This window comes from Phlebotomus papatasi, chromosome 2 (assembly GCF_024763615.1).
Source record: "Phlebotomus papatasi isolate M1 chromosome 2, Ppap_2.1, whole genome shotgun sequence".
In the NCBI taxonomy this organism is placed as follows: Eukaryota; Metazoa; Arthropoda; class Insecta; order Diptera; family Psychodidae; genus Phlebotomus; species Phlebotomus papatasi.
This window is the reverse complement of record NC_077223.1, coordinates 64,799,232-64,819,641: the sequence shown is the minus strand read 5'-3', so window position 1 is coordinate 64,819,641 and position 20,410 is coordinate 64,799,232. Positions and strand designations below refer to the sequence as shown.

General features: G+C 35.3%; 2 protein-coding genes across 8 annotated transcripts in view; both read right to left on the bottom strand.

The window, feature by feature from the left end:
• Window positions 1-872: 872 nt before the first annotated feature.
• LOC129800310 (patj homolog) lies at window positions 873-13,744 on the bottom strand. Its single transcript, XM_055844599.1, has 4 exons — window positions 13,028-13,744; window positions 5,953-7,493; window positions 5,547-5,897; window positions 873-2,775 (listed from the first exon to the last, which is right to left on the bottom strand). Exons 1-4 carry the CDS (start codon window positions 13,463-13,465, stop codon window positions 2,355-2,357), a joined length of 2,751 nt encoding a protein of 916 aa, XP_055700574.1. The 5' UTR covers window positions 13,466-13,744; the 3' UTR covers window positions 873-2,354.
• Window positions 13,745-17,003: 3,259 nt separating this feature from the next.
• The window catches only part of LOC129800321 (matrix metalloproteinase-2), a 35,803-nt gene continuing 32,396 nt past the window's right edge, over window positions 17,004-20,410 (bottom strand). For 2 of the 7 annotated variants that reach the window (XM_055844616.1, XM_055844615.1), the window contains 2 exons: window positions 20,014-20,101; window positions 17,004-17,688 (listed from right to left, as the gene is read on the bottom strand). In XM_055844616.1, the coding sequence (XP_055700591.1) occupies window positions 17,564-17,688; window positions 20,014-20,101 (213 nt within the window). In that variant the 3' untranslated portion in view covers window positions 17,004-17,563. The other 5 variants (XM_055844612.1, XM_055844613.1, XM_055844614.1 and 2 more) reach the window with 4 other exon arrangements.

Sequence of the window (20,410 nt, the reverse complement as noted above, 5' to 3'; positions counted from 1 at the left end):
GATATCTACGAACATTTCTACATGAAAATTATTTCAACGTATTGGAATAAAAAATTACAAAAGTCAAAAAAAGTAGCCTTATCAAGGGTGGTCGTATTATTTTTGCCACCACTGTAGATGAACATCTAATAAAAAAAAGGATGGCAAAGCGTCCCAGTTTTGCGGAATGTTCGAACTCACGAGATAGAGCTCTCCGATCATTAGGTTTTTGCATGATCTTTTGGTGTTTCCAGATCTATTGGAGATCAAGCTGATTAATAAATTACAAAAGCACTTCGAAATCGAAAATTAGTAAAGAAATAATCATTCTAGAATATTTTGGCATGAGTCACAAGAATACGGACTAACAAAACATGTAAACACGAGAATGAAAAAAAATTCTCGGAAATTTAACCAATTCATTAGTGACATTACTGATTTCAAGACCACTTAAACTTTGACTTTCAAAAATTCAAGATGGCGATTTTTCTAGGTCATAGGTATGTTTGGAGGAAATGTTCGTCTGGACCACCTCTAATACATATCCAAAAATAAAAGAACTTGTAGGACCCGATTTCGAATAAAAACTAAAAACAAAAGCATGGTTTGGTAGGGCGGAGGGGGTGGGGGAAAAAGAAAAAAAACGTCTTTTTTTATTGGGGGTCATCGAAAACTGGAACTTGATATCTTTTACCGTTTAAACTCCGTTGAAAAAATATATATAACTGCTCTCTCTTTGAGTTCGAGCAGTAAAATTATTCTTTTAAATGTAATTATAATGACTGTTGCTTCCTGAAAAACTGAAATACAATTGTTTCTTGGTCCAAAACATCTTTGATGAACTGTATTGGCTCCTGAACGACGACCAAAAGAAAAAAAAAACAACTTTGGCGTATGTGTGGCCAACAGATTTTTATTCTCAATTAAGTCACTGAAAATAAGAGAGGGGGTGTATACGTAAAATATCATTCGCAATATAATTATGTCTTTTTACTAAATTGTCATTGAGGGAGAAAACTTTCCATAAAATCATTAATAACTAAAGTTCTTCTCACCTCTATATCTTTCTTTTATACCTTAAACACTATCTAAAATTGTCTTTTTTTCCTAATTTATTCCCTTGTATCGAAGATGTCTCTTTAACTTTTCAATAAAGAACAATAAAAGGAAAAAAATTATCTAACAAATGATTAAAATTCAATAAAGAGGAATACAGCAATATTCTTAATACTGGAATAATAAGTACTGAAAAAAGTAACAATATTTTCTTACTAATTTTGCATGATTTCTCCTTTTGGCAAATTGCACTACTTCTCATCAGCAATAGTGGAGTTTGGGGAGTTGTTTTTTTTTTGTATTCTTAATACACTATGTTGTGATACTGTGTGGTATTTTCCTGCAGCGAAAAGCGATTTTACAATTTTCTTCTTGCGAATGCTTCATTTCTATTAAGTGGTTTGGTTTTCATTGACATTTAAATTCCTCTTGCGGCTTTATTTTTCTAAATGATCAGCTAGTTTTTCCTTAGGATTATTTCCCTATTTTCTTCATTTTATTTTTTTTTAAATAGTATTTTTTTATTGAGAGCAATGATAGGTTTTTCTTTTGAGCTAAAATTTGTCATTATTATAACTTCTTCATCATATTACGTAAAGTCCATTTAAAATCGTGACAATTCATTGCGATTCCAATTCCTTAACACCTACAATTCAAAAATTACATTCCTCTCGTGGAACGATTTTAGAAGGAGACTTTTTTTTATTAATCTTACATTTTTTTATTGCGGAATTTACTTTTCAAATTACTTAAATATTTTGCTAGAGAAGAATTTTAAAATTTCACGTCCAATTCGGATAATTTTTCTTTTATCTCACATCGACTTTTCTCCTTGCTGCACAACCCTACAACCGATTTTTTGAGGACCTTAACAAGTTTTTTCCTCACTTAAAAGATAAGAAACTTAGGAATGTCTCTGTGGAATGTGTCGGGTGATGATAAAGGTGGATGAAAATAGTCAAATTTCACTTACCTGTTTGACTGAAAGGATGACCAATGAGGATGAAAATTAGGAATATGGTCTAGGGAAATTGAAAAGGACGGGCTTTACTATAAACATTATTATGATTGTGTCTTTTTTTTTTGGTTCTTTTGGGGATGTGTCCTCATTTATCAATCATCTCCAATCATCCCCATGCCCATTCACCCTTCTCCTCCCCATAATCCCAATGCATTTTGCGTCATTTTATTTATTTTTTTCGGTAGAGCAATCACTTGCGCGCCATTGATGATGTATATTGAAAGAAATCCGCCAATTTCATGAGACGTCTATAGAGTGTGAGAAATTCCTCAAAATCGGTCTTGGGTATAACCCAATATTATTTGTGATGCCATTCCATCTTCGGATCGTGTTTACCACTTGAATCATGGGGCACCTCTACTGGCACCCTCTCGCCCAACTGCATCGTTGACGTGTCTGTCATGGGCAGAGGCTTGGCCACACCTATCCGGACAATCCCCTTGGGAGCTCCCTTGAGCGCCTGTACGGCCTGATCTAGAGATGCATTCTCCAGATTGATATCATTGACAAAGAGCAACCTATCACCTGGAATGAGTCGCCCATCGAGCTGAGCTACTCCACCAGGAACAAGAGATCTTATGACGATCAGGGTATCATTGGAATCCAGGGGATCCTGGTAGTCGAGGATGGAGAAGCCCAGACCACGTTCACCTTTCACCAGTTCAATTATTTGTGGTTCAGAACTCCACATTGCAAGGCCAGTTAGAGGTTCAAGGGATCTGCAAAAATTACCAATTATATGATTGGTTGGAATCCTGATGGAATGAAAGAAATGAGTATAGGCCTGTAAGATGCTAGTGATTCAAGTCTGAAACGATTTGTTATTGTGTTTTAGGGGAATTTAACAAAGAGTTTGCGATTACTGTTTTGAGTAACCTTTAGGAACTATGAGTATCCGTAGCTTGATCTAAAATGTGCGACAAAACCATAGCCGCACCCAATTTTCATTAACTGAGAAAAGAAAATTGTAATGGTTGGTCGGTTGAGTTTGATTGAGATTTTAAATTGAAAGAAATTTAAGAAAATCGCCTTTTTCAAAGTGACAAAACCATAATCGCACGCCCTCTATTTGTAAAAAATCTTAGATCTATTCTTTAAAATGTCACTGTCATTTTTATTAGCGTTTACTTATGTGTCAAAAACGTTAAGATGGCGCGTGAAAAAATCTTATCGGATCATAAAAAGGCCAAATTGACTTAGTGAACAGTGAAAAGAAGCCATTTCGTGGAATTTTCCGCTTAATTTGATCGCAGTGATCGCGTTGTCTGGAATTATTTGAAGGATCCTGCGAGCTATGAATATGATTCTAACCGTGATCATGGAAGAAAAAGGAAGCTTTTCCAGCGTTCTGAGAGGAATATGTGGCATATGGCTTCGCATTCATCCCGCACCTGCAGGTCAATTAAGGAATCATTGGACCTCAATGTATCGGTTAGAACCGTGCAAAGAATCATGCAACGTTCGCCGGACACCGTGAGAGCTAAAATGGCTCCAAGACCGCGACTAAAACCGTATCACATGGAGAGACGCTTAGTTTTCGCTCGAGAGAATTTAAGGACAGATTGGACTAAAGTAATGCATATGTTTTATCACTGTCTTTTTTCATTGTGATCACTTTGTACTTTTACAGATCATCTTCTCAGATGAAAAGAAGTTTAATCTTGATGGACCTGACTGATTCAGGTATTACTGGCGAGATTTAAGGAAAGAACGGCAGTATTTTTCTAAAATGAAGTTTGGAGGAGGATCACTCATGATTTGGGGAACATTTTGTGCGAGAGGAACCCTGGAATTACGCTATACCTCGCATCGAATGAAGAGTCGAGACTATTAGTCCTCCGAAAAAGTTTGCTGTCATACTTGAACGAGAAATATACACATTTCAGCAAGATAACGCCAGTATTCATGTAAGTCAGTAGACGAAGGACTGGATTTCAGCTCAGGGTATTCACATTCTACCCTGGCCCGCCATTTCTCCTGACCTTAACTCCATTGAAAACATCTGGGGAATACTTGTGCGAAGTGTTTACAATGAAAATCGCCAATATCAAGACGTGGAAGAACTTAAAGTTGCGTTACCTGATGTTTGGCTTAACATTCTGGAAAGCACCATCCAGAATCTAATCAGGAGTATGACAAACCGGATTTTTGAGCTGATTCGTAAACATTGAGCTATCACTAAGTACTAAAAGTTCTTTTTCTGATGATTCGTACGTTTTCTTTCATATAATTTGAAGTGCGGTTATGGTTTTGATTCCCCAGAAAAGCTATGCAAGCCATTGTGAGGAGACCTCGGCCTCGAGGTAGACCTAGGACAAGGTGGCTGAATCAAATTCAGAATCTTGCCTTGGAACGCCTCGGGATCGAACCCGAACATCTTCCTGAAGTGGCGGAGGATCGACAAGCGTGGGCTGCTAATTTGGATGTCATGGGCCCGCGACCCCAATAGGGATAAGCGGTTGAAAATGAATGAATGAATGGTTATGGTTTTGTAACTTTGAAAAAAGCGATTGTCTAACATTTCTTTCAATTTAAAATCTCAATCAAACTCAACCGACTAACCATTACAATTTTCTGTTCTCAGATGATAAATTGGAAGTATTTTGGCATATTCCGGATTTTGGCATTCGGGATTTTAACTGGCACCGCACTGAAGAACTTTTTACAGGTGCGATAATTGATACAAAAAAGATAGGATAACAGCAGAAGTCTACTTCTTTTTTGACTAAGCTTCCCACTGTATTAACAAGTTGTTTCGTATTATGATTTTATTTTTAAAATCGTGCTACAGTAGGATTGTAGAAGCTAGAGGAGTTGAAGGGAGAAAGCCCGACCTGACGAAGACTCTTCTAAGACGACGGCACTTACGGTACCAACAATAAGGACCTTAACAGACCTGAGGATTAGCCGAGAGACGGTTTAGCCTAATTATATTTAAAATAATGGTTAGACTTCATTTCCATCATTTTCCACTAAGTCGTCTCTCGGCTTAAGTTGTAAGAGTGTCTAGGGTATAACACTGTGTGGTACTATTATGGCTATCTCAGAACGCATGAGGGCGTTATATCGCTAGAGTGTAAGTAAGTGATATGAGTAATAATAGTGATATAAGTACTAATATAGTGATATGAGTGTCTAATTGATTTGAAATCTCTTTTACGAGAAAAAATGTAGGTGCTCTGGAGAGTAAGTGTAGTCTGTCTAAGTGAGAATGGAATTGAAGGTTATCGCAAGATTATAATCATAATTATTATATAAAAGAAAGAAGATTAGGGGACTTAGGAGTGAATCGTGAATCATATCATGAGATTCAAAAGGACGTGCTTCGATAAATTGATTTCAACTCCAATCCTCTGAGAACGATTCAAGAATACAGTCAACAAAGAAAATTTAAAGAAGTTGTAGATGCTTACACGTATGACATTAGAAGGAATGCTGTCAAATGCTTTAGAAAAATTTAACAAGAGTCACATATTTATCTTCATCTTACCTGGATTTGATCTTGATGAAATTCTCCTCCGTCTGACTGGATGCCGATGTAGCAAGGCTTCCATCGGATTTAGCCTTTACCAAACGCTCCGATGCTGGAGTTAGATTCTCCAAATTGGGCGAACTCTGGAACCCCAATCCGAGAGCATTGCAAATATTTTCCTCTGTAAATGGCACCATTTGATTCTTATCCCTGGCGCACACCATTCTGACATCCTGTGGCAATTCCTTAAGAATTGATACAACTTCCAAGTGATTCATGCCTAAGAGCCTCTGACCATTCACCTCTAGGAGTTCGTCTGCTGACTGGAGTAAACCATTTTGACCCACAGGTCCTTCCGGAAGAATGGATCTTCAAAAGATATCTGGTTAGTGGGAAATTCTATAAAAAGAAGTAAAGAACTCACCTGATGTAGTGATGTGGACGAACTTCTCGACCTCCCTCGACGTCAACGGTGCCCTCAAGGGAGATTCCCAGACCACTCACAGGAGTGAACTTGCGAATCTGTGCCACAACGATGATCACGTCATTCCCAACGATCGCATGCCACTTTTTGCGGATAGAAGCTTCGATTTCTTCCGTTAGCACAGGTTCAACGTGATATTTGTGTTTGTTGATGGTCGCAATATTGGCTGTCTCAATGATACTCATCTTCCTTGGGTGCACAATGAGTTCTTCTTCATCCTCACCAACATCTTCGCATGTGGACACGCTCGACTCCTGTGGGATATCCTTATTTAACTGATCACTTTTAGATTCCAACGAGTCCCGAGCATGTGCCAACTTCCTCCCTGCTAACACTGAGCTATCCATCGAATGCTTCTTCTTTGTCACAATATCAGGCTTCTCCAGAAGATCCGGAACCGATCCGATTGAATGTTTCTTCTCACTACGTTCCAGATCATCACGATAGTGTGATGATGAAGCACTCAGAGGACGTCCTGGATATTGCACATGGGGTGGAGTGGCTGGAGTTGAGGGTTTGAGTTCATTGGCAGCAATGGCTTGCTGAAGCTGTTCGTACTTTGGTCCCCTTAGATAGCGTTCGAGACACAAACTCACGACAGTTCCACTTTTCTTGAGCACATCCACTGCTTCATGATTGGAGAAGCCTTGGAGACTCTGTCCATCCACTTCGATGATCCGATCATTCACCTGAATCTTCCCACTGATATCTGCTGCACTTCCCGGAGAGACGCTCTTCACGAAGATTCCAGACAGTTCCTCCTTTTCGCAAACATAGCCTGCAATTGTGATACCTAAGCCATTGCTATCCTTGGTCAGTTCCACGGTAAACCTCTCAGTTTCCGGCAACTCAAGATCCCCAAGTGGAGGCGACAATCGAGGTCGCATACTGATATCTCCGCCATATTTGAATCTCTGTTCGCCACCTGCTTGCGAGGAGGACGTTGGCGTGGATGGAGTAGAGGTATCTCCGAAAATCTCCGGATAACCAGCGGCAATGAGATATCGCTCCAATTCGGCTGGATCTGTAAGGAGTCGCGATGGAACAATTGCTGTGCCTTCCACATCCTGTGTGGCTGTCATGGGATCTACAGGGCGCGCCACAACGAGACGCACGTGAGTCCCAGATTGCCTGAGAACCGAAGCCACTTGCTCAGACACCATATCGTGGAGATTTACATCGCCAATTTGTAGAATATGATCTCCACTGCGAAGACGCTGATCCCTGTCGGCAACTCCGCCCGCAAGGATCGTCTTAACAATCACTCCGGATGTCCTGGCTCCGATTATTCCGAATCCTAGACCCGTTCCGTCATTGATCAACTCAATTGCCTGGATCTGTGCCCATTCCGATGGAATCACCTCGTTGGTATGCTTCGTGGACGCTTCACTCACTGCTGATTGAGGACGCTCCTCATCGCTGGTCATCCCACGCGGCAATGTTCCATCTCCCTGATGACTCTTCTTCGTCAGAGATGAAAACTGTAAATTTAAATTTCAGCGTTAGGCCTCTTGAACTCTTCAAGAGCACTATTGAACCATTTCCCATTTCTATTTTTCTTTCTAAACCGCAGGCTTTTTTCTCTCTCAAAACCTCCGCTGACTAATGTATTTCCAATTAAACAATTCGTGGAATTGGCAAAAGAAGACAGACAGAGGTGAATCATAGAAGGTGAAATGTTTAAATGCATTTACAGGAAATGCCTGAACTCAACAGACGTGTGTCTTCTGGAGACAGACCATGTAAATATTAGAATACACATCTTTCTTTAATACAAAGCAATTAACCATACCACAAATTTTATTAAATAGCAGAAGAATTATCGCTAGTTATAAAAACCATATGCTACATTCATTCACAAATAGAGTAAACAAAATAAACATTTTAGCATTGAAGTGTTCAATGATTCGTTCTTTTTTAGAGAAGATGAACTCTGAATGATTCACAACTCACGTTTGCGAATATCAATTCAGTTTTTTCCTAGTTTGTTTTAAAGTGTTTTTTTTTCATTCAAAGGAATACTTTACTTTCTTTATGATTTCGATAGAAGTAGTTGGTCATAAGAATCTTACTGGAAGTTGGTAAATTTATATGTTGCTCTTCTAATTTAATTACTAAAACTTTGTAGAGAAAACTACGTTTTAAGAAAAATGAGTAAATAAAATTTTTGTTTGAGCAATCTCTCAATTTTTTCTGAAGTGTAGGAAAATTAATCTTTTCAACAATTGAACAGATTGTTAAGATATTGGACAATAATAATTCGATTTTATTTCGCGTTTTCGTAAAGCTTTGATACGTTTAAAAGATCAATAGATGAGTGTCACAATTTTTGACTGAAAGGAATAAGGGGAACCGTATGATTGTAGGGAATGTAGCCATTTCTCTCCTGATATGTTGCGATGAAGAAACTTTTCTGAATCGATTGGTGATAGGCGATGAGAAATGGATCTAATACAACAACATACAGTGGAAAAGGTCCACGGAAAAACAGCTAAACTTGCTGTAAAAGCAGATTTGTAATTATTGAAAGAGTTGGTGTAAATTTGAAAAGATTTCAGGGAAATTAATCACTTTGAGCTACTCCAACGCGATGAAACAATCACAATATATCGACCACTCAGAATATAATGCGACTAACTCGATTTTTTGCAAAATTCGTTTTTTTCGCTTTTCGGGTACTCCGTGACACCCTCTACCTTCCCTGTGAATATTATACCGAAAAGTTAATTATTCCCAAAGTTATATCGGTTCCGATACTTAAAAATCCTATGATCAGCATGTAAAATCTCAGCTTTAAATCACTCTCCTGTAAAGTTGGCCATTCGCGAGTTAGTCGTATTATATTCTGAGTGGTCGATATAAGCATCGTGCGTGACTATTTCATTAAATTCAATAGGCCTATGTAATAGAAACTTCCAATTTCGGCCAAAAGAAAGGGCATAATTTTCCAAAATAACAACACTAAATCATGCATGGAATAGCAGATGCTGCCAAAATTACAGGAGTTACAATAGGAAATTTTTCGGAACCAAGAATATTCTTCAGAAATTGGCCCTTCAGATTATCATTTTCTTCAATCTCTACATAATAGTTTGATGCCCTAAAAAACCACTCCTTGGAAGCTGTTTAAACCGACCTTGCGAACTTTCTTCAAGAAAAAAAAACAGGTTCTTTCTTAAAAAATTAGATTGATAAGGTTATATCTTTTGAGGACAAGTGTTAAGATTAATATGGAGACTATATCCGTAATTATACAAATTATATTTCTAAAAGAAAATATCAGTTGAGATTTATCTTAGGCAGTCCCACGAACTTATGCAATCATCCAATATTTGCTAATGTACTTGCAAATTTTAATGCTAAAATTTCATATATTTTATCGAATGTAATGTAATGCTTCTGATACTCTTTCATTGCTTTCATTAGGTACTGGTTTTCCTTTTATTATTTGATTTTGTGGATATTTTGGTATAAAAATATTAAATTATGGGTGTCCATAAGTGTAAATTTATTTGAGGAGATTGTGCACTTGTGGACGCGATATTTCACTAGTGGAGCCCTCACAAAATTTTATTCTTGAAGCATTGTCAATAGTATAGTGAGAAGTTTTTTTTTGCGATTTTGCACTCCGGGAGACTTTATATCCTTGTTTTTTTAAGCGTTTTTTTTCTAATTATTGTAGCTCTTAAAGATAGTCTTTAGAAGATCGTTAAGTGCCCCTACGGGCTTTAGACCATAGGTATTGTGAAACGGTAATAATCCGATTTATAAGCGATAACTAATTTTATCCGAAATTTAATTGTATTAGGGATCAGCCGGCATTTTCGAAACACTTTTTTATGTTTCGACTTTAAGGAAATTCTTCCAAAACTCAGAAAATTATCTTGAAATTTTGTAAAGCGCTTAGTATATTAACTAGTAGACTTTAACTCTGTAATGTTTTTGTTACGTTTATTTAAATAATCAAAGTATAATCTACCGCGTCTCAAACCACCCGTGTCTCAAACATGTAGGCTCTTCTCTATTCCGGTGTATTTTGGGCAATATTTTGAGTGATTTATAAATCAGTTCATAATTTGGTTGTGAAGCGGTAATGAACCGATTATAAACAGATAAGTGATTTTTGTTCAAAAATCACTCCTGTTACTCTTAAAACTATTTTGGGGGATCTTTTGAGTGATTCATGAATCGGTTCAAAACGGATAAGAAACGATAAATGGTAAATGATGCAAAAGTTTTTTTTTAGGTATAGCATGTCTCGAATTTGAGAAATTCGCAAAGCCTGGGAAGCTTTGCCACCCTTTATTAAATGCAAGACATTTTTTTGCTAATGAACTTTTCTATGATACCCTATAATACCTGATCGTGGTGGCACATATAAGATTAATATTATTTTTTTCTGTATTAGAACGATAAAAATAATAAGAGTCTTCTGAATTCGAACGCTTGGGAGCTTGAAAGGTATAAATGACATATAGACATTCTGGAACTCAACCATTGGTCCAATATCAGAAATTCACATTTGAGAGACTCTACTGTAAATGTTTGAGATTGCCTCCCACTCGCAATTGACAACTGCGAACATTGACGCATGAAGTTGGCAGACATGGAAACTACTCGAAAACTGTCCGAAAGAGAGTTGGTATGCATGGAAAATTTCTCGAATTGCCCTTTAGGTTTAGATGGTTGAGAAAACAATTAATATGAACAGTAATATTTTACTGATACGCATTTTTCCATTTAAAATTTGGCATACTGTACGCCTCTCTTTCTGTCTTTTCTTAATATTAATCTTATGTGTTACACCACGGACGCTTAAGTCTATCAGAATATCTGTTTCTGAGCTCATAAAGTCCTGAGAATCGGTTGCTATTAATGGTGGTCCGGAGGCAATTTTTCACTTTCTATAGTTTTTGATGAGGGATCCCTACCCGGTTGCATTAGATAGCATTTAAAACAGATATGTTGGTGCCTAAAGTGAACGGTGAATGTCTTTACAGGACTCTGTTCGTTAAGGGCGTCACTTTTTTTAATAGTGTCCCGAATGACAAGCGCTCTTCTGCAGCTGCCATTCGAAATTTTTTTCAAGTTGAAGCCTGAGAAGCTTGGGAATTTTTCTTTACTTTTTTTCTTTACTTTTTTTTATCTTTTTATTTGTACTTAAATTTAAACTTCTGAATTTATTAACTTCTTCTCTTTTTAATAATTTCTTTATCTCATTTTTTTTTCTTTTTTTTCTTTCACAATTGTAAAAGGGTTGACCCTATTTTTGTGAATAAATAAATTATTATTATTATTATTATTATTAAAGATAAATTCTCAAGGCAATTTCTGTATTATGTAATGTGTTCTGAAGGTTGTTGTTTATTTTCATGTCATATGAAGTCCATAAAGCCAGTAATTGATGTTCGATTTTTTATCCATAAAATATTTGCTTTGACTTGGTTGAAATTAGTGGTTACATGTGTCTCTTCGTCTCCCATTACCAATATTAATCCCACATACTGTGTCTTGCACCAACTCCCCTTTCTTTATCACACCAAATAAAATGGATACATTTTTTTTAATTAATGTAAAATGTAAAAAAACAATTTTACTTTTGTAAACAACGCTCTTATATGAGTTTGAAATCGAAAGCTTAAAAATTTACAAAATATTTTCAAATTAACAATATTTCTATTTAGTAAGGTGGGGTAACTGGATCATTTTCCGAAGAGTGCTTCTTACACGCTTGTTTTTGGACTGATGAAATTCTTTTTTACTTCTTCTAAATCCATAGAATTATTCACTGTTTCATTCAGAAAGATAATATAAAAAAAAAAATATCAAAAATATTAAGGAGAATTTAAAAAATAAGGATAATACTGAAATAAGTCAACATGCACTAACTGGGTCGCCTTTTCGCTAATTCACTTTTAATTAAACCTTTGGGTTTAAAATACTTTTTTCACAAGGAAAAAACAATAAATGTTTTCAATCAACCAGCTGTCATTAGCGAAAATATTACTGCTAGAAAATTTTTAGTGAAGAACCCAGTTGGCACAAGATTGAAATGAGTCTATTACACTCACTTATTTTAATGGATAAAAATATTATTTTTGCTTTTTCTCAAACTTGAATAGTTGTATTACGTTACTGTAGTGACTATATTACAGATATAAAAATCAAAATATTATTTTAAGTGGATTTTATCTAGTTAGCGTAGTCATAACGATCCACATAGCGAAGCGCCCGGATTAGCACACTCGACTGTATATACATTTACATCATATGAAATCCACTCATATGCAACCTTGCAAATTTGGTTATATTTTGCATTTTAGAATTGCAAAGTTGACCTATATTTTTCCAAACTTCTTTAAGATATTTTTCTTGTTTTAAAGAAAATCTGGAACGAGATATCAACCTGCCACCCATTCCCCCTTTCAATCACAACCTCCCTCTGGATTTCACGCGTGTTCATCCTTTCTGTTCAGTGATTAATCAATATATTCTGCGGTCGCTGAAAAGCTTCCCGGGATATCCAATTACTCTTACGACCTGGTGACCTGTAAATCCAATTGATAGTGAGGTTGAACGTTTGTACCGTTCGTTGCTGTATTTTCAGTGAGACACATGAACTATTTGCCAATCCCCCCTTCGCTAGATTTTGCTATCTGGATATGCTGGGTACCCTCCATGTCGCTGTCCTTCTGATACTTGGAGTGGTCGTTGATTAAATTAACAAACATTAGCCCGATTTCTCTTATTTCCCATGGGAAAGTGATATCACAGGATTTCAAAAGGGAAATAGGGAAATTCACCCACCGGGCTTGGTAGCCGGCGCGTCAGGAGGAGTCACCAACATTTCTCTTTCCTTCCCTCGATAAAAAGTAATTAGTAATTTTTAAGAAGAGTTGGAAACCCATTGCAGGTGAAAGCCATTGACTCTCACTGTGAGATCAATTAGTATTCCCCCCTACAGTTAAAAGATCACTCATCCGGAGAAGCTTAAGCGACGTAGATGGGTAATCACCTGATGCGATTCCATTGAGAGAATCTGATCGGAAACACTTCCGATGGGTCCAGAAAGGCTGTTGAAGTTGTGGGCGACAGTGGACGGACTAACAGAATCACGAGGAGATAGCTGAGCACTAGGAACCCGTTGCTCATCCGGATACTCAGCATACAACTCAGGAGTGGCTGGAACAGTGAGAACAAGATCTCCAGATGCAGTAATGTCAAAATCTCCAGCAAGAATGGAGGGATGCTTGGCGATTTGTGTATTGAGCTCTGCCAGGGAATCCTGCACTTGGACAATGTTCCGGAAGACAGGATCCGTCAGAATGTCCAAGATGAGTTTGAGTTCATCACTCGTGGCTTGCTGCAGTTTTGGGTCATCAGACTCGTCCACCACCTTCTTGATTGCTTCAATCTGCTGAAGAGCACTTGAAATATCGGCATTTAGGTGCATCCTGACGAAATTCGGTTACTAAATCCAAGTAAAATAAAACACTCCCTTCCGATTACACGTAAGATATATAGGTCGAAATTGTACGGTGAAATAAAATGAAATTCACGCGATAAAACCGCCAGATAACAACTGCACACGCAACCGAAACACCTATTTAGTATAAAGTAACAATCAAAACATTTTCCGATGGATTTTATGGCGAGATATTCATGAAAAACTTTCTTGTTTTTCTGGCGATTAACTTTATGGGAGTGACAGATTGGAAAACTCCCAGCGCCTCTTACGGCGAATGATAGTAAAACTTCAGCAGACATACTGCCATCTTTTACTACATGTGCTGAACTCGGTTCAGGAGAGATTTCCGCCAGAATTTGTAAAGTAACAGATTTCTTATAAGAAATAGATAAGTTTGGCAAACTAATTTGCAAAAGGAATGCTAATTTAGGAAGACGTAAAATGATGAAAACATTGTTTTGATAATGAATATACTTTCATGGTCTTGATGTTGAAGAACTCATCTATTATCCATGTTATTACGGAAGATTAAAGTCAATAAAGATGAGTAATGTGACTTCATAAGAAATTTAGCAACTTATAAACTGTACTTACCATTGAATGTTCTTCTAAATACGCGGAATTGTGACGCAAAATCTGAGAAAAGCATAGCTGTAGTAGTGTACGTATTTAAGAAGTGTATTTATTTAAACCCAAATCCAATAAAAAGCAATATATTTTTATAATTCGATTTTTCTCTGTTAAAAAATATTAATTTCGGATCTTTGTGTGGCCGGTATTTTGCGCTATAAATTATTATTCTATAAGGATGTTTAAACTGTTTTTCTCTTTTTCAAATTCGATAAAATACGTAATAGTAATAAGTTTCAAATTATTGCTCTTAAATTTTTCCTCTTATATCAGTAAAGGCCTCTAAACACTGGGAGCAATTTCTTTAAAAAATGCCTTTTTAAAGAAAATTTTCTCTAATCTTCCGGGCAGAAACGTTAGAATTTTTTTTTTAAAAAAAGGTAATTTTTGACGATAATTACTGCTAGTGTGTAGACACCATGACAATTTGTGTTAAATATAGCGGTATTAGCCCTTTCGTTAACAGAATTACAGATTATCATTACGTTAAAGAAAGTGTGTAAACGGTGTAAACCTCTTCGAGGACCCACCTTTTTCCCTTAAGCTCTGTCTAGGACCTAGTAGTGGATATAGGGGGTAGTAAAGAAGCAATGCTTACAGGGCTCTTACCCCGAGAGGACCCCCTGAATATATCTTATTTTATACATGTTTTTAGCTCATAAGACACTTAATTTTGTCCATACGGTCATTTTAATATTGCAGGTTTTAAAGTTTGAATCTAGTATTAGATTTTAATTAAACACTAAACAATGTCCTATAGCGAGAGAGAGGCAGGAATATGCAGTTGTCTCTCCTGCAAGATATTCAAAAAATTAAGAAAAAAAGTATTATAAAATCAAAAATAAACCCAGAACTTTGAGACTTAGACCGTATTCACACTAGACAGGTTTAGTTTAGTTCTCGAGGGTCTCAAAACCTTAAACAGCAACCGATTTTATTGAGTTTTCAAAATGTAATAGGTCATTTGCCTTTAATAATTCAACCCTAAGTTAAAACTTTCCAAAAATCTTGACTGATAAGATATTAGAGAAGTTAAGCCATATGGCTAAGCCATAGGTCTGAAGCCTATATTAGCCCACCTTAACACTAAACCTACCAAGACCCGGTCAAATTGACCGGTTTAAAATTAACAAATAGTTAAACGGTACAATGTCACTATCAAACTTTATGAATTTCTTAAAATATCCATATAATATATTTTTCAAAAATTAAATTTTAATTTTTTGCTCTTCTCCAAGACAAATTTGTTGAGTATCCTACCCTACCGCGATTTGTCATTTGACCCAAAAACGACCAAAAATGATCTGTAGGTTTAGTACTAAGGACATTTTAACCCAAGGTTCTTTCACTGTTTTAATATGCCTTTTGTTGGATTTTGTGAGCTTTCCAAAAGGTTCAAAATCATTTAATTTCTTGTTTAATTTTTAATAAAAATCGATAAGAGAATTAATGAAATATATCGAAAAATTTGTGGAAAATCTAATTTTTAAAATATTCAAAATAGGCTTTTGAGTAAGAGAATTTTGTTGAGGACATTTTTGATCGATTTTTTAAATGGTAGCTGAACAATATTGTCTTGGAAGAAGCTTTTGGGGGCGTAAAGAGCATTTTCTATTCCAATTTTGATGAAATTCTCAGCATTTTCTTCAAATAAAACTCTTCTTAACAAGTTTTCAGTTTATAAAATCTGTCTAAAATTGAATTTAAATTAAATTTTTAATTTTAAACACATAAAAAAGGAATATTTCTATCCTTCATCGGAATTTCCGCCCAAAAAAATGTTTTAGACATTTTGGAGATTTTTTCTGTTGAAGGTATTTTCGTCTTTGCAAATAATTTGACATCATAAAAGACGTTTTATGGTGAATTTTAATTAAAAAGCTTGTTGAAATCTTCCTAAGAAAGTTTCAAAAAGGAACTGAAGATGATTTTGATCGGAATTCCTTAAAACAAAATGAAAAGCTAATATTCTTGGCTTTTTAAAAACTATTTGAAGACTGTGTTTGCGCTATTTAAACCACTTAAAATCATCAAAATTGGATTAAAATAAGTTTTATGTCGATAGAGTCTGAAAGCTTTATGATCTGAGAATATGGTTTTGGGACATTATACTCGAAAGCTTCAAATGGAATTTCCTCTAATAAAAAGTTACTCAGATCCCAGAACGTTTTTGTACCCCTTTGGCTAAATCCTTCAAAATCGGCGAGAAAATCTAATTAAAAAAAATGTTTCCCTTAAAAAGAATTCATAAGTGAATTTAGTTTTTCCTAAAGGTTCTATTAAGAATTTTATTGATTTTTAAATAAGTTCAAATTAATCAAAATTGAGCATATTTTCGAGCTCTTTTTTGCGATCGAAAAACAGTTTCTTTTGGAGATAATCGTCAAATATAGTCACACCTCTTTCTAAAATCCTAGCTACGTCCTTGACACTAAATAAAGCCTCTTAATTTTGGAGTGATCTATCAAGCATTTTAAAGCGATTTTAAACCGGTAAACATAAAATATGACGAAATGAAAGAAACCGCAGAACGTTCGATCCCGTACGCATAAATCTTTTTGAATTTAAGCCTTCTTTTAAAATTATTTTATTGAGAAAACAATGTTCAACTAATTTTAAGTGCACAGCATCAAAACCACTAATTCGAGCTCTTCAAAAAACCGGAAAACTGGCGTTTTTTGCACTAAAAATTGAATGTGTTTAAAATCTTCTGAAAAGCTCAAAAGATGGAATGCTTTTCACGGATTATGAACAGGTAGAGAGATGTCTTCCGAAAAGGTTATCACCTAAGTTTCACGTTTTTTGGGACAAGTTCTTAAATGATACATTACCTGTTTAAAAATAGTTTAATTACACCTCAAAATCAAGGAGGAAAACAATAAAACACATAAGATTTTAATTAAAATCGCATAAAATGGATTTTATTTTAAAAAAATACTACATTTTTAACTGAATTCAATCACTCTCTCATTCATCATTCATGAAATGTTTATTGAGTTCTTTTACTTATTAAATTATCGTTAGATTTTTCCACAATAAATTTTTTTTGTAATTAATACGAACAACAGAGTGACAAAACATATATTTTAAGATCAATGAACTCTTCCAACGATAAATTCATTCACTAGTTCTTTTCTATCTAAGGTCCTTAAAATTAAATATAATTTTATATTTATTGGTATATAAAGTCACTTTCACTTGGTATCTATCTCTCTCTCTCTCAACTGTTATTTACAGGAAGGCACTGCTTTTTTTTATCTCTTGTTTATTTGTAAAAAATATTTTAAATTGTTTTTATCTCTTTCTACAAATTTGGCGCATTTCATTAATGATATGATAACGTGTTGAGAAATTTGTTTATAGCATTTAATTGAGCTTTCTTCTTATGGAAACAAATAATAGGGTGACCCCAGACCAATTTGGGGGGTCAGATCCTCAGTGAGAAACTCTTCTTTAGTGGCCAAACCAGTGTCTCAGGGCGAAGAGAGTACAGGTGACGATCAGGAGTGGCGCAAAAGGATGATGACTAAATGCAGAACTGTCCCCATGTTCGTCATGTGCCGGACGCTCATCAGTTCCTGAATAAAGAGACAGATTCCTTATCAATCGGCTGACTCATTCAGCATTGCACTTTGTTGCAATTTGAGCGAGGGGTAAACAACTCTTAAAAAATTGATGATATTGCAAATGAATAAATAAATTTTATCAATTCTGAATAAATAAGTTCAAATTTTTAATTGGAGAATTTTGAATAAAAGAAATTATTTAATATTATATAATAGTTATTTCATGAGTTGTTCCCCCCTATTCGACTGTTTGATTCATGCAGATTTTTTGCTCCCAACTGCCAAAATTGTTGTTTTTTCGCAAAGAAAAAAAAAACAAAACATAAATATTCAACTCGTGATTCAGTGCTCTTGAAATTCACACAGCATAAATAATATTTACAACTTTCTGAATACAATTCTGTCTTTTTTTGTGTGAAGAAATCGTGTAATAAAATTTTTTGGAAAATGCCGCACCACAAATTTTGAAATAATTGCACACAATTTTTCAAGCATTCCTTTGACCCAGAAAATAAAAAAAAAACTCTTAAACATAAACCAAAATCCTGTGAATGTCCCAAACAAAAAAAAAAAGAAATACCTCCAACAAATAAAAAATATTTACAAAATAAAGTGAAAAATAAATCATAAAACGTACATTTGAAGGGCTGGCCGCAAAATCTTCGATGACAATTTTAATTGGATAAAATTGAGGACATTTTTTTAACACACAAAGAACGGGGTTAACTTCGAAGACTAAAGCCTGCAAAATGGATTCATGCTAAGTAATGTGTTGTATAAATCAAATGGGACTCCTTATCGTAAATTATATTTTAAAACTTCTTGGGTTAGAAAATTAATTCTCTCACACACTGTGCTTCAGGCAATATCGTGCTTTTCTTGCTTATAATTCAAACGACAAGGATTCTTGCATGCAATTTGATTTTTTTTTGCAAGAGGCTCATAATCCAAATAATGTGTAAAATTGTGCAATTATTTCGGATAAAGTGCAAATTTGGACATCATTTCACGTGCATTGTGGTGCATTTGGTTAGGATCAAAAATTCAGTGTTGAATCAAAAAAAATTTAAAACAAAATCATTGTGCAAAATTTCAAGAAAGAATTAATAGTCAGAAAAGAAGGTGAGTTGGTGCAGGAAAATTAAGAAAGTTATTAGAAAATTAAAAATTAATATTAAGTTTTCTAAGGTTAGTGAAACCGACTGATTCTGCAACGAATTCGTCGACTTTCGGATTTAAATTTGAATTTTTTTGTACACTGTCACTTTGACAGATGTTTAGTTGATAGGTTGTTAGGAAGAGTTATTAAGGATCTTAAATGGCATATTAAATATTTAAATGTTAGTTATTTATAGTGTATTATTTTTTGTTTAAAGTGGAAATTTATTATACTTTAGGTCCTTAAAAATAGAAAATCAGTGTAAGGTTGGAATTCACATAGGGGACAGTGTCCATGTTTCGTAGGATCACAAGCTTATTACTGCCTAATTTTTTTTTATGTTTCTGAATAAAATGTCACTCTGCAACATATTTTAAAAATTGGGCATTTTCCTCTGGTTTTTAAAATATGAACGCGATGCGTCACACTTATTGAGAAATATAGAAAAAATTTAATCAGTACGAAGCTTGGGATCGTTCGAAGCATGGGCACTTTCCCTTATACATATCAAGTAAATATTCTACTGCTGGTTTATTATATTCTACTTCTATTAGTATTAATAGGAAAAACATTAGATAACAAAAATACAATAAATCAAAATAAAAAGAAACTATTGACAAGAACATTTACATTTGACAGATGTCATGTTAGTCTTTAAACTATCAACGTCAATTTAAATTTAAATTAGACACCCGTTGATCCACAAATGTCTCTTATATCACAACCTGGATCATAACAGTAAAAATTCCAGTCATTCTGTTTAGTTTACATTCTCGTCAACAATTTGCAAACTCAAAATTTACAAAAGGATTAGATTTCCCAACACCTACACAGACTATGCGAGACTCAAGAGAGATTCAGAGAGCAAACGAATGAGATATTTCTCATATACACAAGAATATTTTTTTTTTAAATAAAAGTATCCACACAACCAATTTGACAAGAACATAGGTGAAAATTTTCCAGAATCGAGCACATGATTAGTTGAGAAAAAAAATTCAAATTGTCTCTTGAGCAAAATTCTTTTCCACTGACGAGACCATCCCGCCGGAGCACTTCTATCATGAGGTGCTCCTCGCGCTTTTGTCGGTTCCACTCACCTCCGGCATCCATAAGGAAATCGCCATCGATATCGTCATGGGAACTGTAACTGTGCTCAGGATCCGCAATAACATTACCTAATGAGCCGAAGGACGCTGGGACATTCTTGCAGCCGAACCACCAGTGGGCCAATGGTCGTGGGAAGGGAGGATCAGCCGCGTCAACCTGAAAGGCAAGAGGTATTTGATTGAGTAAGGGTCTCCCCTTATCATTTTCGGCAAATTTGGTCATTGGGCCTTATCAAGCAGCTTTATCGCTGCTCATGCCCTACTTTTCACGTGGTGACCTCATGGGGAATATCACAAATTTAGTAAAACAGTGATTGTTTCATATTTGGGGAAAATTTGAATTAATGTACAATTTATTGATATTCTTGGAAATTCAGAAAGAACTCGGGGAAAGATCATCGTGAATTCATTTCAGAAAGTGAGAGGAGGATTCCACATGAGTAATACTGTGAAGATTTATGCTCGA